The sequence below is a fragment of the Liolophura sinensis genome, chromosome 12 (genome assembly GCF_032854445.1).
Source record: "Liolophura sinensis isolate JHLJ2023 chromosome 12, CUHK_Ljap_v2, whole genome shotgun sequence".
NCBI classification, from domain to species: domain Eukaryota; kingdom Metazoa; phylum Mollusca; class Polyplacophora; order Chitonida; family Chitonidae; genus Liolophura; species Liolophura sinensis.
This window is the reverse complement of record NC_088306.1, coordinates 9,667,091-9,693,756: the sequence shown is the minus strand read 5'-3', so window position 1 is coordinate 9,693,756 and position 26,666 is coordinate 9,667,091. Positions and strand designations below refer to the sequence as shown.

The 26,666-nt window shown below is 41.5% G+C and overlaps 4 protein-coding genes and 1 long non-coding RNA gene across 5 annotated transcripts in view; 3 read left to right on the top strand and 2 right to left on the bottom strand.

The window, feature by feature from the left end:
- The window catches only part of LOC135479287 (uncharacterized), a 30,446-nt gene extending 26,394 nt beyond the window's left edge, over positions 1-4,052 (top strand). The window contains exons 19-21 of the mRNA XM_064759107.1: positions 739-1,491; positions 3,559-3,712; positions 3,947-4,052. Coding sequence (XP_064615177.1) covers positions 739-1,491; positions 3,559-3,712; positions 3,947-4,052 — 1,013 coding nt within the window. The remainder of the gene's footprint in view (positions 1-738; positions 1,492-3,558; positions 3,713-3,946) is intronic.
- Positions 4,053-4,930: 878 nt separating this feature from the next.
- LOC135479393 (uncharacterized) lies at positions 4,931-10,946 on the top strand. Its single transcript, XM_064759218.1, has 6 exons — positions 4,931-4,986; positions 6,552-6,613; positions 8,016-8,118; positions 8,277-8,406; positions 9,292-9,448; positions 9,920-10,946. Exons 1-6 carry the CDS (start codon positions 4,962-4,964, stop codon positions 10,046-10,048), a joined length of 606 nt encoding a protein of 201 aa, XP_064615288.1. The 5' UTR covers positions 4,931-4,961; the 3' UTR covers positions 10,049-10,946.
- Positions 10,947-15,605: 4,659 nt separating this feature from the next.
- Positions 15,606-22,157, bottom strand: LOC135479447 (uncharacterized). Its single transcript, XR_010445852.1, has 3 exons — positions 21,793-22,157; positions 17,944-19,145; positions 15,606-16,117 (listed from the first exon to the last, which is right to left on the bottom strand). It is a non-coding gene; the product is annotated as an uncharacterized LOC135479447 (long non-coding RNA).
- LOC135479446 (uncharacterized) lies at positions 18,891-21,154 on the top strand. Its single transcript, XM_064759274.1, has 2 exons — positions 18,891-19,127; positions 19,696-21,154. The coding sequence occupies exons 1-2, from the start codon at positions 18,891-18,893 to the stop codon at positions 20,926-20,928; spliced, it is 1,470 nt and encodes a 489-aa protein (XP_064615344.1). The 3' UTR covers positions 20,929-21,154.
- A 158-nt stretch (positions 22,158-22,315) lies between the features above and the next one.
- On the bottom strand, positions 22,316-26,640 carry LOC135479665 (bifunctional protein GlmU-like). The gene is made up of 3 exons (XM_064759560.1): positions 26,555-26,640; positions 24,248-24,415; positions 22,316-23,015 (listed from the first exon to the last, which is right to left on the bottom strand). Exons 1-3 carry the CDS (start codon positions 26,564-26,566, stop codon positions 22,770-22,772), a joined length of 426 nt encoding a protein of 141 aa, XP_064615630.1. The 5' UTR covers positions 26,567-26,640; the 3' UTR covers positions 22,316-22,769.
- Positions 26,641-26,666: the final 26 nt, after the last annotated feature.

Here is a 26,666-nt window from a genome sequence, read left to right as displayed (position 1 = left end):
CTGGCACTGCTGTTTCTTCCACCGTTAAAAGTGACTGCCATTGTGAAAAGATTCGCAGAATTCCTGAGTGTTAAAAATGAATCATTCAGTAGGCTTACCTCGTCTGCTAGTCTCACCTCCCACTTTATGCGTGGAGAGAAGTTGTGTGTGCAAGTAATGTGTTCAGTAACAGAGATGTTACCCTATTGCCCTGAGTGGTCTATGCTTTGATGTGCACTGTGCTCAGGCCAAGCCCAGGATGTATCCAGTGAATAGTCATACTTCAGTATTAGGAGAAAGGATATTGTCATGTGGACGAAATACTGTGCAGATCCCAGTTTCATGAAGAGGAGTTTTAAAAGCTAAGCAAGCCCTTAACTACCATGATGGCCTACGTGTACGTTGTAGAGATATGATTTATTTATTTATTTGATCAGTGTTTTACGCCGTACTCAAGAATATTTCACTTATATAACAGCGGCCAGCATTAGGGTGGGTGGAAACAGGGCAGAGCCCGGGGGAAACCCATCCGCAGGTTGCTGCAAGACCTTCTCACGTACGGCCGGAGAGGAAGCCAGCATGAGCTGGACTTGAACTCACAGCGACTTCATTGGTGAGAGACTCCTGGGTCATTACGCTGCGTAGAGATATTAAGCGAACTTACATGTAGCTAAGGTTTGTATATGAACACAAAATATATGTCATGAAACTTTGCCAGGCTTTTCGCCTACATCAGTGTCCAATTGTGTCATTATACAGGCGGAGTACAAGACACAAAATCATCATCTCCAAGTGTTGGTAGAAGCACATCTGGCCCAGATCAGAGATCTACACCCAAGCATCTCTATGGTGACCAACCATCCAATCAGAACAGCTCTCCAGGATTTACTAGTGCTCACTATGTGAAAGGCAAAGCAGAACTACACCTGAGGTCAATTCCCAGTGGAGGGGATAATTTAGAGTCTAGAGAGCATGGCCATTCAGATCCCAGTGTGATGTCGCTTAGCAACCGTCTCCAGGGTACATCTCTGACATCACAGAATAATGATTACCCTGGCAACAGTAGGGTGTCGCATGACAGTAGTTTCCAAGACAACAAGGTTTTGACACATGACAATCGTTTTACAGCAAGCAGCGGTGCTTCACGGATGAACCGTTTCCATAGCAATGATTTAATGTCACAAGATAACCGTTACCATGGCAGCAATCCATTATCACAAGACAACGGCCCAGCTGATATTAGTCTGATATCAAGTATCCATGATACAACAACGACTTCTCATCAAGACCTCAGCTTTCGTAGAGGACCTGACCAATCAAATCAAGCCATTGCTATCCGACCTCCTCAGCAGAGGTCACGGACAATGCAGATTGAGTCAGGACAGAAAGTAGCACAAGTCAATGGTCGTCCAGGGCACTCACTCAGTGCAGAGGAGCGCAACACAATGTCACCCACAGGAAGTGGGGTGATCCACCGCCTGCGGGATTACAGCGAGGATAATACCAGCTGCTGTAAGTCAGGTGTCCAAGCAGTATCATTACATTACAATGATTGAATGATTACATTTAATGATTATGAAAATTAGGTATTATTAGGGTCAACAAAATCTTACATTATTGTAATTCTTTTACTCCACACATATTTTGACTGAACAGTAGCCTAGATGGATAATCCAATAAAGTTGAAATTGTGTTGCCACAATCTCACGGATGTGAAATTATGGTTTTTGAGAGTGGATTTTTCTAGGCTACATTGTTTGGTGACTGTTTGGGATTTTCAGCAAAAAATTTTCTTTTCAAGAACGGATGAGTGGATGTTTCTAAAATTTGATATGCTAGTTGACCAAAACAGTGGTTTGTGGTAAAAACTGTGGAAGTTTGCCATGAGTCAAAATGTTAGTTACATGTATATCATTTCAGTGGCCTGTAGACTGAAAACTGAGACTGTTAGAAATTTTATACTTGTAACCCAAGTTATACGCTCTTTAAACTGCCTTGTTTGTACTCACTGTCCATTGTTCCCTAAGGGGTTGAATTGTTGAAAAGAGAACAATGATAATTACGATGACAAACGATTTCGACCCTGGACAAACAATGCATGCAGTTCTAGTCCATATTAATGCATAGTAGTACTGTTTTAAAGTTGTTTTACAGTTGCCTTTTGTAATTGGTTTTAATCTTACTTCCTGTACTTCTACTTATTGTGGAGGACCTGTGGAAGGTAAAACGTGTGAACTCTCATTTAATGAAGATTTCAATACATTTCACAGGCCTCTCTAGCAAAGCTGTTGTAGTCCAAGACATAGTGGTCTGCCAGCAACCTTCAACTGGTTGTGGATTTTCCCTGGGCTCTGCCCTGTTTCCATCCACCATAATGCTGGTCGTCGTCGTATGGGTGAAATATTCTTGAGTGCGGCGTAAAACACCAGTAAAATAAATTTATAAACAAATAGACATATTACTGTTTGTTGTCATGTTAGGGCCATGGTGGTTGATCAGTGACTATCAATTATCTGTACATGTGCTTACACCTGGTACTCACAAGGAAAGTTGACAGAATTCCATTTCCATAGTCACAAGGAGAGTTGACGAATTGCATTTCCATAGTCACAAAGAAAGTTGACGGAATTGCATTTCCTTATTCACAAAGAAAGTTGACGGAATTGCATTTCCCTATTCTCAAGGAAAGTTGACGGAATTGCATTTCCATATTCTCAAGGAAAGTTGACGGAATTGCATTTCCCTATTCCCAAGGAAAGTTGACGGAATTGCATTTCCATACTCACAAGGAAAGTTGACGGAATTGCATTTCCATATTCTCAAGGAAAGTTGACGGAATTGCATTTCCATATTCTCAAGGAAAGTTGACGGAATTGCATTTCCATATTCACAAGGAAATTTGACGGAATTGCATTTCCATATTCACAAGGAAATTTCGCAGAATTGCATTTTCATATTCACAAGGAAAGTTGACGGAATTGCATTTCCAACGAACATTAACAAGCAGGAAATAATTTTTAAGTTAGGTTACAGCCCGTTCCAAAACCCCTTTGGTTACTTGACATTATCCATGCCCGACTGCTAACTCCCAAGCTTGATAAAGTGCATGTGCATGGACAGGTGAACAACACTTCTAACACATTTTCTCTCTCTCTCTCACTCTCTCGCATTGATCAGAGATCCATCTAATGAACAACATACTCATATCTTAACTTTTCCAGAAAGCTGGGAAAGAAATGTAATATTCTGCTTTTAGCACTACTATTTATTTATTTATTTGATTGGTGTTTTACGCCATACTCAAGAATGTTTCATTTATACGACCGCGACCAGTATTGTGGTGGGAGGAAACCGGGCAGAGCCCAGATGAAACCCACAACCATTTCCATTGCTGGCAGACCTTCCCCACGTACAGCTTCAGCACTACTAATGTCTTTCTCAAAAATTAGAAGAGTTAGGGTATAAGCACATGTCAGTGATTTGGAAGACCCTAACTAGATACAGGAAAGTCTTAACACAGGTGCTTTTATTGGTATATTTACTTTCTTCAATAGATGGTGTTTTTGAATTTTATTTCAGCTGAAAACCAGAGTGAATCTGGGTTTGAGGCTGGTCCAAGACGACTAGAGTTCTCTCCCCCTACCAAGCAGCCACGTCCACCATGGGTCCGAACATCATCAGATTGGTCAGGGTCAGAGGAACAGGCAGATTCTGTCGTGGACGAGACTCTGAGGTACATTCAGAGAGATGAAAAAATTAAACTGTGGTAAATTTTCCATTGTAGGAGATCTATAGTGGCTTTTCAGAAATACTCCCTACATTGCTCTGATTGTTACATGCCACTGATGGACTGAAATCTTTTGTTTGTGCATACATGTTAGTGCAATTTATGAACTGTTCGCGTGTACACGTTTTGTTACATCTGGTGTGCTCTCATGTTTGTGGTCTTGGTTTTTGTTCTTCGCAGGTTAAATGAGGAATACAGTGAGATATCTGACAAGCTGGGAAAGCATGAATCCCGACAGACTGAACTCCAGCATTACATACAGATGGTGGGTATTCTGTTGAGGTGAATGTCCCTCATAATGAGATGAGGGAGCCGTAGATCCAGGGTCAATCCTGGGTTCAGTCAGACCTTAGATTAAAAAGAGGAAGTTGAAACTTCCTCGCTTGGCGTTCAGCATGAAGGGGATAGTACAACTACCGATTGACTCGTATCAGTATAATGGACCAATGCGGTCGCTGTGAGTTCAAGTCCAGCTCATGCTGGCTTCCTCTCCGGTCGTAAGTGGGAAGGTCTGCCAGCAACCTGCGTATGGTCGTGGGTTTCCCCCGGGCTGTGTCCGGTTTCCACATACCATAATGCTGGCCGCCGTCGTATAAGTGAAATATTCTTGAGAACAGCGTAAGACACCAATCAAATAAATAAATAAATATCAGTATAATGGCTTGGGTGGGGCAGTTTACTTGCCTTTGGTAAGGTGTCTCAGTGAAGCAGCACTAGCTAAAAGAGCGGTGGAAATGCGTCCTGCAACAAGGAGGCACATTACATGCATTCTAAAGATTCCTTCATCGTTAAATGACTGAAAACTTATTAAGTATGACGTTAAACCCCAAGCACCCACTCACTCATAACAAGGTTTTTGGAACCACACATTTTCTGAAAGCAGTGGTAAAACTATCCTGGAAGCGAGCCTAATGGTTAAGGGTTTAACACCGCCGCTTCAGATTTGATGAGGTGCAAAATATAGTTCAGGGGCATCAGGTTACACAACAAACAACAAGACGAAGATGAAGTTGACTGGAGGCCACAAGCCTTCCAACTATCTGAAATTTGTAGTGAGACCGCTCATGCAACTTACAACTCAGGCACCTCCTTTTATACACGTTTATCTACCTGGGTCTACTGTTACCAATCTATAACTTGTATTGTGGTTGGTTTTCAGCTGCTGGAGCGTTCTCCGGGCTCCCCCACCTCACCAATGAAAGATACACGAGGTAGTTTAGGTAAGTAGACAGCTCTGCGTTTCCATGTACATGTATGGCTGGAACTGCCACTATACCTCTGCTTCAGAAAATTATTTTCAAACCAAATTTTAGAAGTGACCCTCTGAAAAACTGACAATAAAGATGCTTAGAGCTCATCTCCTAATGCTTATTTACCTTCCTCCAAAAAGGATGCACATGTGTTTTAACAAGTTTTATTTTTTTTCTTGAAGTAATGGATTTTGCCATTATCTTGTGATGGTTTTGTGTGACATGACATTAGGTCATACTAACACAATTTTGTGAATACCAACTGTGATGGTTTTGTGTGACATGTAGACATTAGATCATACCAACACAGTGTTGTGAATACCAACTGTGATGGTTTTGTGTGACATGTAGACATTAGATCATACTAACACAGTTTTGTGAATACCAACTGTGATGGTTTTGTGTGACATGTAGACATTAGATCATACCAACACAGTGTTGTGAATACCAACTGTGATGGTTTTGTGTGACATGTAGACATTAGATCATACCAACACAATTTTGTGAATACCAACTGTGATGGTTTTGTGTGACATGTAGACATTAGATCATACCAACACAATTTTGTGAATACCAACTGTGATGGTTTTGTGTGACATGTAGACATTAGATCATACCAACACAGTGTTGTGAATACCAACTGTGATGGTTTTGTGTGACATGTAGACATTAGATCATACTAACACAGTTTTGTGAATACCAACTGTGATGGTTTTGTGTGACATGTAGACATTAGATCATACTAACACAGTTTTGTGAATACCAACTGTGATGGTTTTGTGTGACATGTAGACATTAGGTCATACTAAGGCAGTTTTGTGAATACCAACTGTTATCTATTCATGTGTTACCAGATGAACTTTTTAATACATTTATTTTGGTTATTATGTATTGCTGTACATAAGAATGTTACAATTATTTATTTATTTATTTATTTGATTGGTGTTTTACGCCGTTCTCAAGAATATTTCACTTATACGACGGCGGCCAGCATTATGGTGGGTGGAAACTGGGCACAGCCCGGGGGAAACCCACGACCATCTGCAGGTTGCTGGCAGACCTTCCCACTTACTGTTGCAATTATAGAACGCCAGATAAGATTATGTAGGGGTAACCTAGAGAAAATCACCACTACTGCTGGCGAGGGGAGACAATTCAGGGAGATAGTGTCGTTCCTCTTGGGTGGTTTAATGCTCATAGTGAATAATTTTATATTTATTTATTTCATTGGTGTTTTACGCCGTTCTCAAGAATATTTCACTTATACGACTGCGGCCAGCATTATGGTGGGAGAAAACTGGACGGAGGCCAGGGGAAACCCATGACCATCCGCAGATTGCTGGCAGACCTTCCCACTTACGGCCAGAGAGGAAGCCAGCACGAGCTGAACTCACAGTGACGGCATTAGGTTCCTGGCTCTCATTAGGTGAGAGGCTCCTGGGTCATTACGCTGCACTAGCGCGCTAACCAACTGAGCCACAGAGGCCCCAGAGTAACTTAATAGAATCATGTTATGTTCTGTTTTCGTTTCCCAGAGGCTCCAAATAACTCACTGGTATCTGGTGTACAGCAGACAGGAAAGAACTTCAGTAGCAGGGTAAGTGGCCCTCTCTAGACTGTGTGACATGAAGGTGAAGAGGTGGGGGTCACTGCACATCTCGACGATTTCACGCCGAGTAAACAGAGAGTTGTCTGGGTGGGACGCAGACCATTCACACAATAAGCAGTTTCGATGTGTAGGGGAGAGCCAGCAGATTTGTTGTGGTTACACTTAATTACATACTTTCATATTAGCTTATAATGGCCCAGATGCAGTTTTATGTTGGAATCCGTGAGGACATCAGTGTCAGAACAAATAATAAAATTAAAGGAGGCATCTTTCCTAGACACTACTTTCAGTTTAAATTGATTGGCCAGCATGAAGTCTGATATGCCTACATTCAGGTTATGTGGCCCTTGTGTGATTTAACTGAAGGTTGAATACATCTCTGTAATGCGACCTTTGTGTGATTTAAGTGAAGGTTGAATACATCTTTGTAATGTGGTCTTTGTGTGATTTAAGTGAAGGTTGAATACATCTCTGTAATGCGGCCTTTGTGTGATTTAAGTGAAGGTTGAATTCATCTCTGTAATGTATTTTCCAGTAACAATCTGTGCAATCTGTAAACCACCATAATGCTGGCCGCCATCGTATAAGTGAAATATCCTTGAGTATGGTGTAAAACACCAATCAAATAAATAAATAAATGAATATAACATATTTTCTTGTAACAAAACTATCACCAGTATGGTCCTCATTTTGTTTTTCCTTAGGAGCTTAGCCAGTCATTGATTTATTTATTTATTTGACTGGTGCTTTACACCGTACTCAAGAATATTTCACTTATACAACAGTGACCAGCATTATGGCGGTAGAAAACCTGGCAGAGCCCTTGGGAAATCCCTGACCATCTGCCAGGTTGTGCCGGTCATTGACTTTAGAGCACATTGTTGTTGGTTCCTAGTGCAGTTTGTCACATAACAAACGATGAACACCCAGATGGTCCAACTTAACGAGGATTTGTTTGTTTGTTTTGTTTGTTTATTCACCAATATTATATACAAAACATAAGATTCATGTAATCATACAGAAACATACTGGCCGTAAAAAAAAAAGCTTCATGGAGCTTGCTCTATCCCATGAACATACATATGTATTTATTTATTTGATTGGTGTTTTACGTCGTACTCAAGAATATTTCACTTATACGACAGCAGCCAACATTGCGGTCGGTGGAAACTGAGCAGAGCCCAAGGAAAACCCACGACCAGCCAGAGGTTAGTGGCAGACCTTCCCACGTACGGCCGGGGAGGAAGCCAACATCACTCTAGGTTTATTGTAAGGACCTATATAATAAAATCATATTGGTTTCATCACCCTATCTGAGTATCATCTTTTTTCAAATCTAGATAAAATCTGGAAATAGAGTTTCATATGCTGTGATGTGTTTGTCTTGCAGAGTTTAGAGCCTCAGGGGCATGGGGATGGAGGTGTGGGCAAACAGAAACTGTCGAGTAAACATGCAGTTCTCAAGTCTCCTCGTCAGGCCGGGCAAAATCAAGGTGAGTCAAAGAAACCGTGACCAAGTCAGATGGTCTGTATGACAGTTCCAGTTGGGCAGCACATTAAATGATTTGATTTAACTCCCGCAATTTGAATGTCAGTGTTGCTGTGTTAGAGGTTATAATTTAGGTAACAGGTATGTTTTGTTGTGTTACAGGTGCACTAGATACAGCCCAGTTAGTGGAGATCTCACAGCTATTACAAATGTACAGGACCCAGGATGGAGGGTCCCCCAGGGGTTCTCCCTCAGGCCAGCTGTTGGAGCTGCTCCAAGGCCTCTCACACAGGTGAGATGCAGCCCTAGGGTAAACTGAGAGTGGGAATAGCGCAAACACCATGTAGACAGGAAGATTTCACTGAACATTAACCAGTTATGGGAAGTTGATGGTTGGTGTTTGGTTAAGGTGTGAATGTCTTTTTATTCGGGGTAGATGGGTGGCAGTTGATGCTGATGTGATAAAATGCATTCAAGGTTGAGGAGAAAAAACGTAGGAATGACATCGTCCATTAGAAACATTTTTCTTTCTGCCTCTATGATCCCTCGGATGCTAGTGGGTTTCCTCCGGGCTCTGCCTTGTTTTCTCTCCCACCATGATGGTGGCTGCCATTGTATAAGTGAAATATTCTTGAGTACAGCTTAAAATACCAATCAATTAAAATAAATACATATCAAGTTATTCACAATGAGCATTAAACCACCCAAGAGGAACAACGCTATCTCCCTGAATTGTCTCCCCTCACCAGCAAGCGAGACAATATTCTTGAGTACAGCGTAAAATACCAATCAAATCAAATAAATAAATAAATGAAAGAAACACTGGCAAAAGGAGCAAAGCACATGCCGTCAAGTTGGACTCACCCCAGTGGGGACTGTGATATTCTTTCATGGCAGGAGTGCTGCTGCCACTGAAGTATCATGCCGAAGACATAAGACATGACACCTCACCAAATCACATGATGCTGACACCAAGCCAACCAGTCCTGTTTCCTCGCTCTAACCTCTCATTTTTGACATGGCTGAGTGAAAAATTGAGACAGAAGCACGTTGCATTTTCAAGTCTGTGGAATGGTTTGGAATACAAAAGTAAATGTGAAGGAAGCATATGAGCATTCAACAGTATGCTGTAGATATACCGTATGGATGTGTTATCTCCTGTTGCTTTTGGTTGCAGACAAGGCAATTTGTCTCCGTCTCATTCTGATGAGAAGGTAGATCACCCTGCCACATCAGCCCCTGGTAGCAGAATGGCACGGAGTGTGGTAAGAAGGAGTGGAGACCGGAACAAGAGACTTGCCTCTGTCAAACAGTCCAACCTTAATGGAGCCACGGTGAGTCTTAGCCCATTGTGAAAGGTAGATGTGATGGTTAGGTCGTAGTAAAACTGACCATAGATTCTTTTGACAATGTTGTAAGAAAAGGGACAAAACTTTCCAAGGAATACATGGTGGGAGAGCAAACAAAATGATGAATTCCATGGCAAGATGAATGTTAATTGCCGGATTTAATGCAAGTATACTTCCACTTTCGTTTGCCCTTTAGCCATCTTTTAGCTGGTATTTTGATTTCCTCTCCATGGTGTAATGTTTCCTATAGCCACATTTATTGACTTACCCCTTCCCTGTGTAAAGACAAAAACATCCTCCAGTCTATACTGCACAGCTCCTACCTACCCTTGAAATTCTTGAAGTAATTTTGCTTTTTCTTAAATCGCTTTCAAGGACACCGTTGAAGAAGAGGGATAAGAAAAAATATTTTCCTTCGTTGATTGGCACCCTAATACTATGACTTTCTGTTTTCAGAGAGACGTTGGCCGTTCTTCCAGTGTGGATCGCGCCAGTTCATTACGACAGACGCAGATGAAAAAATCAGAAAGAAAATTTTCGGCAGGAACATCGCAAAACAGGACGGCTGTTCCGAAATGGAAATGATCAGTGTTCCCATTTACAAATTAGTGAAAGAAATAGGCTCAAATGTTTTAACACTGCCATATTTCCTCCATAAGTGTTTTGTGATTAGGTTAGATTTATACTTACATTTCTGTTCTCGGAGGAGCATCATGTGCTTAAAATCAATGAGGGAATCATTTAGGCCATTCTGGGGCCTCTGTGGCCGAGGTGGTTAGCATGCCAGCATAGCACAATGACCCAGAAGCCTCTCACCAAGGTGGTCCAGCTCTTGCTGACCACCTCCGCAGGCCTGTGTCGGAAGGTCAGTCAACAGCCTGCCGATGGTGGTGGGTTTCTCCAGGGCTCGACTCAGTTTCATCCCACCATAACGCTGACCGCCATCATATAAGTGAAATATTTCGGAGTATGGCGTAAAACACCAATCAAATAAATAAATTAGGGAATTTCCAAAATTCACAGAGCCAGGACAGTTTTCATTGACAATAATCTGTAAAGACTGGTATGGCTGTTTGTGCGGTCTTACATGAAGGTTGTTGAAAGTTATAAATTGTGCCAGGATATAGAAGAACATGGCAGTATGTACAACCATTTTTGTTTTCAGAGTCAACAAACTTTCAAAGGGCTTAACTACATGTACTGTGTATAAATCAAGCTCTATTAAATCTAATGAATATTTTTTTAAATTATTGTTTACTAATACAAGGGCTGTTTCTCTTACAAATTTCTGTTATCGGCAGGCTTGATAGCTCCTAAATAGTGAGCATAATTTTGATTTGCATTTTGTGATTCACAGTTCCACCTTTATAGTTTCTGTGATTAAAAGTTTAAAATTATTTTGTTGTCAAGATATGGCCTCGGCTACAGTATGAACTTTATCCTGGGCTAAACCTCTATACAGTTTACATGTTATGCATAAGAATGAGACTGCGTGAAGTTTGACCGACAGACCTGGGGGGTTCCAGATACATACATAGGCCTACATTGTGGGATTTTAGGTGAAAAGTTGCAAAAACTGGCATTTACCCCTAAAGTACTTGGGAGCATTTCTACAACTAGCGCTTCAAAAAAGGGGGAAAGAAACTCCTGTCATCCAAATACTACAGGTATTTGTAAACAATATGTACTATTTGTTATTTAGTCATTGGGATCTGCCGAAAGAAATGTGTGACCAGGAAAATATGATAATGGGTCTAGTATACCATGGGAAGTTGTACTTCATTGTCATGCTGTTGTAAACTCCTGTGGTGACATGTCCACCTGCTACACTATGCCAGTGCCCAGAACGAACATTTTGCCTATATTTTTAAAATATAACCTTTTTCAACGGTTTTCCCCATAAAGAAACTATTCACCACGGGGATTCCGGTTTGAATAATTCACTGGAAGTTCTAATGTAAACTGTGCACAGTAACACTGTTATCACCGAAGGAAATTCCGATAGTTCACCTTTATGTAAATCTAACAAGTAAACAAACCATTTTTTTTTTGTAGCCATAAACAGTATGAATTCATATTATTCGGGGAGATAAACGTACCGGCTGGTGTGTTGCGTGACACGCTGTTGTTTGAAAGGTCATCTCTATATAATATGTATATTTGCACACAGCCCGCAACTAACAGCAGGGTAGGATAGTCATGAACAGCAAACTAAATGTTCATAGAGAATACTGCTTTTACCAGCAGTGTGATTCACTCGCAGTCAGGTGTTAAGATTTCATTAGACGTTGTTACTACTTAAGGGCTCGGTTGTTCAAAACTTTTAAGATTTAATACAACTTTAGTACTTATCCCAAAAATAACTGTTTAACAGTATATTAAATACGAACTAAAATTGCTGTTGTATTAGTTTGAATTGGACAACAGCATTGGCTGCTGAATTTGGCTGCTGATTAATGAGCTAATACAGTTTCGAACAACTGGGCCGTGTGTAGTCGAAACATGGAGTGGCCTTAAAACCTCAGTAAGCAGATTTAAGCTTTAAGCTGAGGTGAAATAAGTAAGAATTCGTTTTTATTATTCTGTATCACCCGTTCTGTTTTTACATGTACATGTGTGTCCTCAGATGTATCGAGAACACGTAGAAAATGAAGATGGGTGTTAAAACCTATATCCTAAAGAGTGATACACTACACTGACCACGTGGAACAGTCAAGTTTCATTGCGGAGATCATTATTGTACAGCTGATGAGAAGAGCGATACACGAGACTGACCACGTGGAACAGTCAAGTTTCATTGCGGAGATCATTATTGTACAGCTGATGAGGAGAGCGATACACGAGACTAACCTCGTGAAATAGTCAAGTTTCATTGTGGAGATCATTATTGTACAGCTGATGAGAAGAGCGATACACGAGACTGACCACGTGGAACAGTCAAGTTTCATTGTGGAGATTATTATTGTACAGCTGATGAGAAGAGCGATACACGAGACTGACCACGTGGAACAGTCAAGTTTCATTGCGGAGATCATTATTGTACAGCTGACGAGAAGAGCGATACACGAGACTGACCACGTGGAACAGTCAAGTTTCATTGCGGAGATCATTATTGTACAGCTGATGAGAAGAGCGATACACGAGACTGACCACGTGGAACAGTCAAGTTTCATTGCGGAGATCATTATTGTACAGCTGATGAGGAGAGCGATACACGAGACTAACCTCGTGAAATAGTCAAGTTTCATTGCGGAGATCATTATTGTACAGCTGATGAGAAGAGCGATACACGAGACTGACCACGTGGAACAGTCAAGTTTCATTGTGGAAATCATTATTGTACAGCTGATGAGAAGAGCGATACACGAGACTGACCACGTGGAACAGTCAAGTTTCATTGCGGAGATCATTATTGTACAGCTGATGAGAAGAGCGATACACGAGACTGACCACGTGGAACAGTCAAGTTTCATTGCGGAGATCATTATTGTACAGCTGATGAGAAGAGCGATACACGAGACTGACCACGTGGAACAGTCAAGTTTCATTGTGGAGATTATTATTGTACAGCTGATGAGAAGAGCGATACACGAGACTGACCACGTGGAACAGTCAAGTTTCATTGCGGAGATCATTATTGTACAGCTGATGAGAAGAGCGATACACGAGACTGACCACGTGGAACAGTCAAGTTTCATTGCGGAGATTATTATTGTACAGCTGATGAGAAGAGCGATACACGAGACTAACCACGTGGAACAGTCAAGTTTCATTGAGATCATTACTGTACAGCTGATGAGGATATTACTCGCTCTTACTTTATGTAGGAATATAAATATGTACATAAAAGTGCTGTGAATATGCAAATACTGTAGAATCATTTACTTTATTATATTTATATTAGACAGTTTTCGACTGATAAAATATTTTTAGCGAATGAAATAAACCTTGAATTTTTTTTTGCTGCTGTTCACAGTTTACATTGTATTTCTTCTTTCTTTCTTCTCAGTATTTGAAAGGGAGAAACACTGCCGAAGAGTGATACACTCCAGTCATACTTGGACTTGTACATTGTCAGAAATACAGAACTTGTTGAACACGTGACCTTGAGCGTGGCCGAAATGGTGCCAATGTGACCAATCCTAATATTTATTCTCCAAAACAGGCGGGAAAAATGATACTTCAAAAAACTCGGTCAGGTTCCTCAAAGTCATTTCTGAATCTCGTCGCATTGCTCATAGAATTTGATACTGAAAGTCTAAATTTTGACGCTTTTTTACACGGTGGTGAAGATTATAATTTATAGGGCCAAAAGTAAGATCTGGACATCATTTTTCGTTTTATCCAAGTCAGAAATAACTTTGTGGATTCAACCTAATTTTGCGAAGTAATATATAACTCACGATAGAGAAACCTTTGTTTGTTAGCTGTTATGGAAGTGGGTTTTGTGGGTCCATACGCATAAAAATGAATCGAGCAGAATATACTGACATTGTTTGGAGAACAAGAAGCAGCAGAGGAATGGACAAGAGCTAAAAACACAAGAGTGGACTGCTTGGAGAACAGGAAAGAAACGTACGTAGGGAAATCCGCCAGCCATCTGGAGAAGGTCGTGGGTTTCCCCCGAGCCCTGCCAGGTTTCCACCCACCACAATGCCGGCTGCCGTCGTATAAGTGAAATATTTTTGAGTACGGCGTAAAACCCAAATCAAATGAATAATTAATACAACAGTTGAATTGGACACATCTTGGAAAACAGGAAATCTAAGAGAAAACAAGAGTAAGGGACATAAGTATTACATGGAATATTGTCCGGGCGTGTTTCCCAAAATTGGAAACCTACGCTAAGCGCAATTAGCATGCTGACGTGTATAGCTTCATCATACATATATATAGTCATAGAAGTTGCGACAGGCGCAGTTTGAGGTGCTTTGGTTTCCTCCTTTCCTGTTGTCCTCATCTCCTACATATATCAGCCGTCACATATGGAACATGTGGCTTTTTAGGAAGTTAAACAGTCATCACATATGGAATGTTCTTGGACATGGTGGTAAATACCTACCGGGGCCGAGGGGGCAGGGGGATCAGCACGCCAGCACGGCGCAATAATCCAAGAGGCTCTCACCAATGCGATCGCTGTGAGTTCAACCCCAGCTCACGATGGCTTCCCCTCCGTCAGTAAGTGGGAAGGTCTTCAAACAACCTGTGGATGGTCGTGGCTTTCCCCCGGGCTCTGCCCGGTTTTCTCCCATCGGAAATATTCTTGAGTGCGGCATAAAACACCAATCACCAAAAATAAATAAATAAATAGCTAAAGAATTTATCAACGGCAAGTAAAAATATTTAAAATGCAGGACACTTAATGGCGTAATCTGCAAACGTTGCTGAGACTAAAGATCGCCGACGTTCCACATGTACAAGAGTTATCTTCCTTGGTGAGTATTAGAGAAGCTACGCAACGTCCAACGCGACATCCGCCAGGACGTCGATGACGTTTGATAATTGTGACGTCAACAAAGGCATTGGCAATCGTCAACCAAATGTGCATAGTGTACATAACTGATGATAGACAACTTGTGTAAATCAATTTGGCGCTGATGTCAAGTCAGGGAATGCAAGTGAAGGGCGAATTTGAGGTAGGCCTATAAGTCTCTTGCTGTTAGACGTGTTTTTGATGCATTTATAGCTGGTGTATTGGCATAAAACTTTCAGAACGGTAAGCTCCTTGTCATCAGAAGTACAGGGTAGGATATTCTCTGCTGGGCCTCACTGTACAAAAACTTCACACTCCCAAACAGATTAAAAGACGTAAACCTAACCTTACAAGCTATCAGATGTAGACATACATCTGGTTGCATCCAGGTGGCAAGGAATCGTATACTCTTTGACAAATGTGTCAAATACAAAAAGATACTTATGTTTTCAACCCGTTGATCAAAAACTTGGATATTGTTTCTAATATTGGATACCTACGGGCATTTTGGTTCCTTGTGTAGACTTATCTGTCCGATCTATAAAAACTTCATAACAAAACCAAAAGCATGCTTTCATTGTTATTGTCATTTGTTAATTATTTATTAAATTGAAGTTCTAAACGGCGGGGAATCATATGCAGTAGAGTATCAATTACAATAGTCGCCGAGGTGGTTAGCGTGCCATCGCGCCACAATGACTCAAGTGCCACTCATTAATGCTGTCGCTGTGAGCTTAAGAAAATGCTGCTCATGCTGGCTTTCTCTCCGACTGTACGTGGGAAGGTGTATCGCCAAACGGCGGATGGTCGTGAGTTTCCCTCATGCTCTGGCCTGCATGACCACAATCAATACTGGCCGCCGTGGTATGAGTGAGGATAGTGTATCTGGATGCTTATGTCAGTTATTTATTATTTTCACATTACCTATATTAATATTTACATCACATCGTTTTCTGTGCCCGTGATAGAATATTTACATCACACCGTTTTGTGAGTCCTTGACAGAATATTTACATCACATCGTTTTCAGTGTCCTTGATAGAATATTTACATCACATCGTTTTCTGTGTCTTTGAGGTAATATTTACATCTCATTGTTTTCTTTGTCCTTAGAAGAAGAACATACACATCACATCGTTTTCTTTGTCTCTAGGGTGTTCCCCGTGAAGTTCAAGTAGATCCTGAAATGGACAAAATTGTGGAAAAACTCAACAGTTTTCACATAAGCAATGCAGCCAAACGCCGTAAACAGCACGAGGTTGACATTGAGGAAATCACAAACCAGCTAGAGAAAATTCACCTATTTGACGACCAAAGTGATGATTTAGATGAAATCATCACAAAACTACAGAATGTCCATATAAGCGATGACAACCGTGGAAAGAACGATGTGGACATGAACGGAATCGTGGAAAGGTTCCGCAATGTTCATATATCGGATACAACTAGTGAGAGTGAAGAGACCAGGGAACGTCGACTTTCTGACAGCATCCACATTAAAAGAGACAGCTACCCACAGTATGGGCACAGTGGGGGCCTGGGTGACGAGATTAAGCCCGTCACCACTCAATCAGCTTCCGGTTATGCCCAGGTGAATATACTCATTGAACATTTTGGCAAATTTCAGGCTATGAACAATCACAGTAAAATGTTTCTTGTCATGAAGCAGACTATTCCTCCTAATCTAAAATACTACTGTACCGATACTCGTAAAGTATAGTACACAAAGTATATTGTCACCATTTTAAGTAAACAAAGTATTACTTGTAACACAGCAGAGTATCAATTTAATCCACCACAGCGATCCATTTATACCTCCCTTGAGTAGAACTTTCAAGACAACAAGGTATTGGTTACAACGCGGCGAAAACGTGTAATCCAAGATAACGATGTACTTGTGCCTTCGTTGAGTATTACCTTTATCACAACAGAGTATTACTTACAACGCCGCAGAGAATACCTTGTAATCCAAGATAAGGATGTCCTTGTGCCTTCGTTGAGTATTACCTTTATCACAACAGAGTATTACTTATAACGCCGCAGAGAATACCTTGTAATCCAAGATAAGGATGTCCTTGTGCCTTCGTTGAGTATTACCTTTATCACAACAGAGTATTACTTATAACGCCGCAGAGAATACCTTGTAATCCAAGATAAGGATGTACTTGTGCCTTCGTTGAGTATAACTTTTAAGACAACAGAGTATTACTTGTGCCTTCGTTGAGTATAACCTTTATCACAACAGAGTATTGCTTATAACCCCGCAGAGAATACCTTGTAATCCAAGATAAGGATGTACTTGTGCCTTCGTTGAGTATAACTTTTAAGACAACAGAGTATTACTTATAACGCCGCAGAGAATACCTTATAATCCAAGATAAGGATGTACTTGTGCCTTCGTTGAGTATAACTTTTAGCACAACAGAGTATTACTTATAACCCCACAGAGAATACCTTGTAATCCAAGATAAGGATGTACTTGTGCCTTCGTTAAGTACAACTTTTTAGCACAACAGAGTATTTCTTGCGACGGAGAAGAGTACCACTAATTAATAATTCAGCAGTTTTTCCTTTGTAACATACGACACAGGAAATGAATTTGTACATGTATATCTGCGTAATTAGCTCCATATGCCAAACAATTCCATATGCTTATTCTCAAATTATTCTGTCGTTGCGTTTTATAAAACTTTGCTCGTCCAAGGATGGGCCCAGACCAACGTCACGGTGCGCTCCATTTCAAAGCCTGACTCACCGTTGGAGCGTTTGAGACAAAAATTGTCCACAAAATACGTCTCCAGTTAGAGATGTTTCTTACCGTCTGTCTGTCGATTTATCGCAAGAACAAAATTTTGACAAGCCCAACGTCAAAGTTATCTCCGAATACATATACCGTATTATGACACTCACTAAAACAAATCTACATTGTTCATGTATATCGTTGTCTGTTTACAGCTTCCTTCGTGCACTTTCAGCGAAAAATGCCTTTCTCTCTGGAAAGACGTACCTTGCTCACCCCGTGGTACAACAAGCACTTCCGGCCAACAAAGGCAAGACGCTGCTGGCGATGCCACCGTCGATGACGGAGAGATAAAGGTGGGGAGAAGTGGCGGAACACAGAAAGAGGACATGGTCCGGCGGAGAAGCGAGCGCTTGACGAGGCGACACCACGATGGCGATGTGTTGTTGATGGCTGAGGAGGTGGAAATTCCTCGTTACAAAATCTCTCCTGTCGATGCGGATATTGTCCACATTATTAATATGCTGGAAAACTTGCACTTTGTCAGAAAATCGAATCAGGACAAGAAGTCTGCGTTTGCGGGCACTAAGGCAGAGTGGATTCACCGAGAGCTTAACAACAATGAGAGGCTGAATACGTGCCAGTCTCAAACTCCAGCTTTATACCGAAATTCGGCTGATACCGAAGTGAATGAAATCAGTGAAAAGTTGGAGAACCTTCATTTGTGCTGTAAGCGAAGGCCCGGCTCAAATGTGTACCACTGCTGGTAACGCTGGCAATATTGACCACTCTTTTTTTTCTACTTCCTCAACAGTTTAGTTCTGCTTTCATTTAGAAACTTTGATCAGGCACATCCACTTCGGCCAGTTTTGACTTTCACCATGACGCACTCATACCACTGGAAATGTTTAATTTACACGGTCCAAAAATGTTATAAATGTCAACGTCATGACATTTCTGCATGGCAGCCTATTTACTTGTGACGTCCCACTTTGCGTGTCATCGCAGTTTCGAGACGAGAAGGGTATATGACGTCAGTGACGTCATCAATTTCGACATTCAAACGCCTTTGTTCGAAGACAGCGGTGGCAAGTGTGTCGTTGGTTTCACTTTCTGTTGGAGCTATACATACGATCTTTGTAGACCATGAATCATTTGTCTTGTGTCATCGACCATAGTCTGGATGTTCCAATAATTTGACAATCGCTGAGAAAATGCACGGAACTAAACGAAAATCGTTAGTCCCTTGGGTAAAGAAGAGACTCTCATTTAGAAGCAGGAGTCGACGGTGTAGGTTTGAGAGGCCTGGTTTGGTTATGTTTAGTCAGAGGGTTGTGGTGGCCAAAACTCTGAGCTCACTTATGGATCATAGGGATGCTCTGACAATGACGTCACTAGAGGGCTGGGTCACCGATCCTAACGGCATTCTCCCGCGCAGTGTCGTTCACAAGGTACGAGTTTTTCTGAGTCTACAAATTAAGAACAAAGCTTCAATTTATTTGCTATCTATCAGAACTGCGTGTGTATTTGTCTAATGAGCAAACAAAACCAAAATAGATGCAGTCTCTGTATTCCTCACTGTGTATGGAGGACATTGATGCGTGAAGTATTTCGTGTAAAATCGGTAACAATTGCGGCCTGTTATACATAACACCACAAAAGGGATTCTTTAGAGAGACTGACTTTCATTGTTATTGATAATATTGTTTACTACCTCCAAAGCCTTAAGGTCGCCATTGGCATCACTTATGCATTTATTGATATATAAGTTAGTCTTTTACGTTTTACTGAGTAATGAAGTTAATGCACTTACACCGTTAACCTTAATGCAAGTGGACTAGCGTGAACATACGTTATTAGAGATGATATATGATCGCTGACATGAATTGCCACGCTAATGGGTGGAAAGAACATCTGTGTCAATACGTAGTTTAAATATTAAAATAAATCTGCTGCATGCCATTTTACTCTAAGATAACTGTGGTCAGGAAGAAACGTGTTCTACTTCATGTGTTCCAGGTTTCACCGGATGGTGGAGACCAGCCTCCCTGGTTGACCGAAGTGTTTTTCGAGCTTAGTGCTCTAGACTTTTGTCCGGAAGACAAAACGAGTTGTCACTACTTATTAAACTTTTATACGCATCCACACAGTGTTGATGAGAGGAGGCCGGGAGATGCCTCAGATGATAGTCTTGTGGGAAGCAACAGCAGACTTGACAGTTTTGAAGATGAAAAGGAAAAAGGCCGGCGACAAGTTAATAGAAGATGTCAGCCTTTGTCTATACCTGTACCGAGTGTTTTGGTAAAGATGTGCTCAGTGAGGGGCGAGCACCGGTGTGCCAAATCTCGTTGTATCTCGACAAAACTCGCCCGCGATGGAGACCTTCAGGATCATTTTGACATGTTAATAGAGAATATTTTCAACGGCGCCTTTCTGGCAGAGAGGAAAATACTCGCCACTTTCTTCAAGAACGACCCGATACCAATACAAGTGAGTCAAGAGAAGTTTCCCCGAAGCCTTCACAAGGGTCCAGTCATGCTTTCGCCTTCTGTTGACCTTTTCTCGGATAAAAGAACTGATAAGAAATCCGCGTCCGCTGAGAACCACAGCTCCAAGTCTAGGCTATGTGATCAAGCAAGGGTCAAGGAGTCACTAAGAACACGTCGTATTACAGAAAGTGCAGCAGTCGCTGGAGAGACATGCGAGTATCGCGATCCTGGCTTCTTTTCCAGTTCTCACAGGATGCTCAAAGAGCCATCTGACTGTATCAGGGGAAAGGATATCGCACATGCGCCATCAGATCGCCCAAAACAACGACCTGCATCAGACTCCCCAGGCTTCTCCAATCAAGCATCACGCTCGTCAGACGTGAACTTGGAAACATCCATTCTCGTCGCTATTTATTTGCGGTCAGAAAACTTTCCAATCAACGTGGCCTTTCAGAGAGAACAAGAAGATGTCGCTGAACAGAATGGCAGGTGGCCAGACTTGGACTTTGAAGGATCCGAAAATGATGCTCTAAAAACTGGCCGTTTACTGGAATTCGAGCTGCTCTGCGGAACAGATAGCGTACGCTGCGAGAAATGTGACAAAAAACCGCGTCACGTGTGTGACAGCAACAAAGCGCTATGTCGCCTGGACGGTCTAAAATGTAACAAAGTTGTCAATCACAGATGTGACACAAACAAAGCACTCTGTCGGCTTGATGGTATCAAGTGTGAGAGAATACGAAATACTACACCATCTGTGTAGGAATGATGACTGTAAGTATGGTGCTCACAAATCCCCGAGCTGGCAGGAGGGAGCCAGCTGCTCGGATCGGGCGCGGCATCCTCCAGATGTTGGGCGGCACCAAATCATGGGGGTCTCTAACCGTTGACGGACTTGAGGAAGTGGTGTCTTTAACACCCGGATCCTCCACAGCAGCAATTACAAACGGGAAGGTTGAGTGACGGAAAAGAAGCGGTCACAGCCGTATGGAGCTGTTCTGTTGTTCTCGAACAAGAGTGAAGATGCATGCTTAGTGGTTGTCATGATAAATCTATAATATCTGCCGTGATGAATGTCTAACGGCTGTCTAATATCTGCCGTGATGAATGTCTAACGGCTGTCTAATATCTGCCGTGATAAAAGTTTTGTAACTGCCATGATGATTGTCAATAGCGACTTATGTTTGTTTGTTTACAAGAATTTAATGTACGTGGTAAAAGGACCTGTTTTAATATATTGAATACAAATTGTCTTGGTAATTTTTTTCATCAATTCTTTTTCGGTTTAATTATGAATATATGTACATCTTTCAAAACAAATTCACATATATAGTTTTGCGTTCTTTCTTTGTACAGTTTTTGTCCTTTAACACATGTCCACACTCTCAATGCCCTTCAGCTTGAATACTGCCAACTAGACAAAGCATGAGTTATACACATATTTCGCGGTAGTTTAGGATTCATCCATCCTCCTTTTCTCTTGCATGTTTTTTTTTGGTGAAATATTGGTTTCGTGATACACCCTTAATTGTTATAATGTTTATTTACGTACTTGTTGATCGCTGTATTACAACATTACATCATAATACTCGACACAAGTTCACTAACATGATGGAAACTATCTCACCTTGACATTTACGTGATTTCGTGACGAAACACCACAACTTGGCTGAGTGAGTGAACGCTGGATTCGAATCATTGAACAACTGATGCCTGAGTTAGAGCCAGCCGGTAAGGTTTCCATTCGAACCACTGTCAGCAAAGTCCTTGAAAGAAATCGCAAGTGACTGAATGAAGATATTGTATATCATGCGGTGCACTCAAAACATGACTTTAACCATGCTGTTTTGTAATGCCCCCTTCTTTTGTTATCCAAATTTGTTTCCTTTAAAAAATAATGACTTGAATATAAATGTTTGTCACAAGGATCTACTTGGATAACTTTGGTTTTACATCATGGAACTATCAAGAAGAATTACAATGACAGTCTTAACTTTGTAGGTCTACTTCCATTTCTCAGTGCAAGGCACAGTGGGATATTGGACCCTCCCGACCACCCCACCCTCTAACCCCACTCCAATCCGAACCTCATAGTAGTTCCCATCCCCCACCCCTTCAGGTGAAATCCGATGTTAGTATACTGTGATCGCGTCGTGTCTGTTCTTCGACGTGGCATTCAAGAAAAGACTGGCAATATAAATTTTTTCGGCACTCGAGCCTGCTTACTTATACAAATACTAAATGAGCATTTTGCTTTAAAATCGGTTGCTCATCTTTACACTACAAAATCGTGTTACGAAAAATAGCCACAGGAAAAGCTGAGATATTCCTTAGCCATTTCTTTTTTTTTAAAACAACTAAGAGATTTGTAGACGATTTGTGTGGTTCGGTGAAATTGGGATAAATCGTGTTACATGATCAGAGAGACCTTCTCACATACGGCCGGAGAGGAGGCCAGCATGAGCTGGACTTGAACTCACAACGACCGCATTGGTGAGAGACTCCTGGGTCGTTACGCTGCGCTAGCGCGCTAACCAACTGAGCCACGGAGGCCCCTCGTGTTACATGAAGTTGGTTGATAAATTGAAGGAAATGTCTTCAAGTCTAATTCGTCTTCCGTGTGACGACCAACTCGTCATAACCAGTTTGTGAATCCGGTTCTCTCCGGAACACAGCTTCACTGCATTCACCAATTACGACCTCTGCCGTCGTGTACACCTCCATATCGCCGATCACGTGACCACCTAACATTTTCCCCTCGGCGTCTGACAACGCCACGTGCAGGTGTCCCCCGTGTGACAATGTTCCGACAAGGGAGACGATCTCAAACGGACCTTGGAAAGTTGATATCTGGGGGACGAGAAGAAAAAAAAAAAAGAGTCCGTAGTATTCAATGTGAAAGTGTATAAATTTTGGGCCAGCCAATATTCAGAAATCGCCTTTCGCCTTTTAATACAAAAATAACATATGTTGTATCTTTCTTCAGAGAGGAAACGCCTATGCTTTTCATGCTTTGGCGTAAATTTCACTTGAGTTGGCAATTCCTCACAGAATACCAGAAGATATACCAATATATGGCATTGATTCATGTTGACGCCATCCCTTTGCAAACTTTCCCCTTGTAAACAGAATAGCAACTAACTATGAAACCCTAATTCCTCAATCTTTTCGCATACGAAAGAGCAAATTTCGGTGCAATTTAAACGCATTATTAATTTGATTTTGGAGACAAAACTATGTTGAATTGATTAATTTTAGCGATTTATTTATTTGATTGGTGTTTGATGCCGTATTCAAGAATATTTCACTTATACAACGCTGGCCAGCATTATGGTGGGTAGACACCGGGCAGAGCCCGGGGGAAACCCACGACCATCCGCAGGTTGCTGAAGACATTCCCACGTACGGCTGGACAGGAAGCCAACATGAGCTGAACTTGGACTCACAGCGATCGCATTGGTGAGAGGCTCCTGGGTCATTGCTCTACGTTAGCACGCTAACTAACTGAGCCACGGAGGTCCCCCGCAAAAATTAGCTGAAAGTTTCTGTTACATGAACTATGAACAGGGGCCTCCGTGGCTCAGTCGGTTAGCGCGCTAGCGCAGCGTAGTGACCCAGAAGCCTCTCACCAATGCGGTCGCTGTGAGTTCAAGACCAGCTCATGATGGCTTCCACTCTGGCCGTACGTGGGAAGGTCTGGCATCAACCTGCGGATGGTCGTGGGTTTCCGCCGGGCTCTGCCCGGTTTCCACCCACCATAATGCTGGCCGCCGTCGTATAAGTGAAATATTCTTGAGTACGGCGTAAAACACCAATCCAAAAAAAAAAAACTATGAACAAACAGCTATGTCGCTCTGCCTATTCATGTCGTTATTCAGTTTGAACTTTGGCTTCAAATATGGATATTCATACAAATTACTGTCAAACATGTGGTTAGCTGCATTCTTGTTAAAGTTTGTGATCTTTGAGCAAAAATTTGATGACTCAAGATAAGATTTAAAGATGACAGTTGTATACGACATGTAGGCCTATGTATTAAGTCAGAACTTACGGCCCTTTTCGCGTAATGCATTCTTACTTACTGTGCTGGAATCGGCCATGCGTAATGTAGCTTTGGTGACGCTGCCCACGGCTGAGAGTAAGAAAGCTGCTTTCAGTTTATTATCCTCCACAAACTTGATTAAAGTCCCTTTTATTTCTTCCCCGGGTCCTAGTCTGAGCGGGTAACATACTAGGGAACTGGACACGGGCTACAAAACATGAAGGAAACGTGATCTGAGACAAGCATGTAAAGAAAGAGTAAGAAGTGTATGTGTATAGGGTAACATGGGATAGTGTGGACCCATTTTAGCGCAAGCGCAGTTGTAACATGATTCAACTGTCTATGCAGAATATGCACCTATGTCTTATATAATATATGTACGTATGCATTAAATGTGATGACAACACAGCATTTTGAGTCGTTCTAGACCAGGGTCGTCTAATGAATTGCAGTTACTATCATCGCGTTTTTTTTTGTTTTTTTTTTTACCTAATTTCACTAAAGTCATGGTGCTAGGGAAGCGTCTAAGTTGTTAGTTTTTAAGTCGCTTCTTTTGACGATTTAAATGGATTTATGTACGATCATATGTCATCTTTGCCCGAAGTGCCCGTATTCAATCGTGCTTGTATTCCCCGTGGATGTGGTTAACATGGAAGTCATATGTTCACTGAAATCACATCTGAAATCACATCTGAAATCACGTCTGAACAACATAAACCTAAGCAACACCTGAAACAATTTTATTGCTGAATGCTGGTTAAGTAGTTCCGCACGAGAACACGAGTACAGAGGCTTAGTTTAAAAAGCTTACATGCGTCAGACCGGCTCCAAAGACCAAGTTTGTCTAATTGTGGCAGTGAGGTGAAGAGAGCGTAAGGTGGGGCAGATGCGCTGTAAGGAGTCTGTAAGGATATCGGCAACCTGTTGGAATATTCTTACCAGCACATGTAATCACTATGTCTGACTGATGAAGATGCCTGTTAATCAGGGTGTACAGACCCTCTAGAATGTCACCAATATAATATCATAATTAAAGGGATATTTTTTCTTAAATCGGTATATCTATTTCAGCTTTCTTGGTAAGTGAAAAGCTACAGAGACGGATGTACTGGTAAAACATTGCAGGATGAACAAAGTAATAAGAAGTATTAATATCTTCAACCATCAATATCTTCACCCATCACGTGACTAACGCCGTAAATACAAACCGCATTTGAATGAATGGGTACGGTTTAAGAGCCTATACCGGATCGAGATCTTCGGCAAAAAGAAAAAAGGAATCCATATTCGCTAATCAAATTTTCTGTATTTACCAATATTAGCTAAACTTACTGCATTTCAGTAAATATCAGACTGGTACTATTTATAGTGTTAAAATGGTTATAAAGTGTGAAAAAAAAGTATAGGCCTAATGCCACCCGCAATATAAAATTTAGGAACTTATTTACCAAAACAAATCTGCGGAAGCAGGATTCGAACTCACGCCATGAATTTTTCGCAATGCATGATACATTTTTGCCAGTTGCATGATACTTCAAATATATATATATATATATATATATATATATATATATATATATATATATATATATATATATATATATATATATAGGCCTATAGTTTGTCCTCTCGGCATATGTGCATACGTATGTAAGTCTGAAATCGAGAACATATATTTGTAATGGAATCTTTATAGTCACACATTTAAAGGAGATTTAAAGTAAGACATTGAGACTTTCAGAGTTCTTCATATTCTGTAAGACGGATCGGAAGCTAGAGACCACGTGATGTCCTTGGTAACAAACCGCGTGGGTAAAGACAACAGCTTTCCCAACGTTATTGCATAGGAAAATGCCTATTTTTAAATCGCTGTCAGCGATCTTGTATCCGTTGGATTTGTATAATTTTCAGCTTTTCTGCAGAGCTTTCGTGATGTTATTTTGAACTAGGCCTTACTCTTCGCTAGCGTAATGGCAAAAAGTGAACTTTTTCCCTGATGGTTTAACATTGGGCGGCTATTTTGTTTTAAACGCGAAAGGGTGGTCACGTGACCTCCAACTTCCGCCCCGTCTTACAGAATATATATGTAAAAATATGTTACGGACTGGTTTCGAGCGCCTGTGGTTTCGGGGTTGTGTAGCTCTCATTTGAACAACTGGCAACTGCGTTGCTCGAATGAGAGTTATCCCACTCCGCAGCTATGTAGGGTCTATGTGGGTCAACGTGCATGAGATCGGCCTATTGCATATGCACCGGTACATTTCACCGCTTGTGCTTCATGAAGACTTTTGACGCTACTCAATCACAGATTCAGCCCGAGAGAGTGAGTTAACATTCTAGCTCTTACAGCGTGTGCCATTTGGAGTGCCAAAAACAGGAATTGAGTCAGTGAGGCTTGCAAGGTGGCCGGATAAGATGATCGGGCTTTGTCGGTGGTACCTTGTTCACGAGACCGCGTG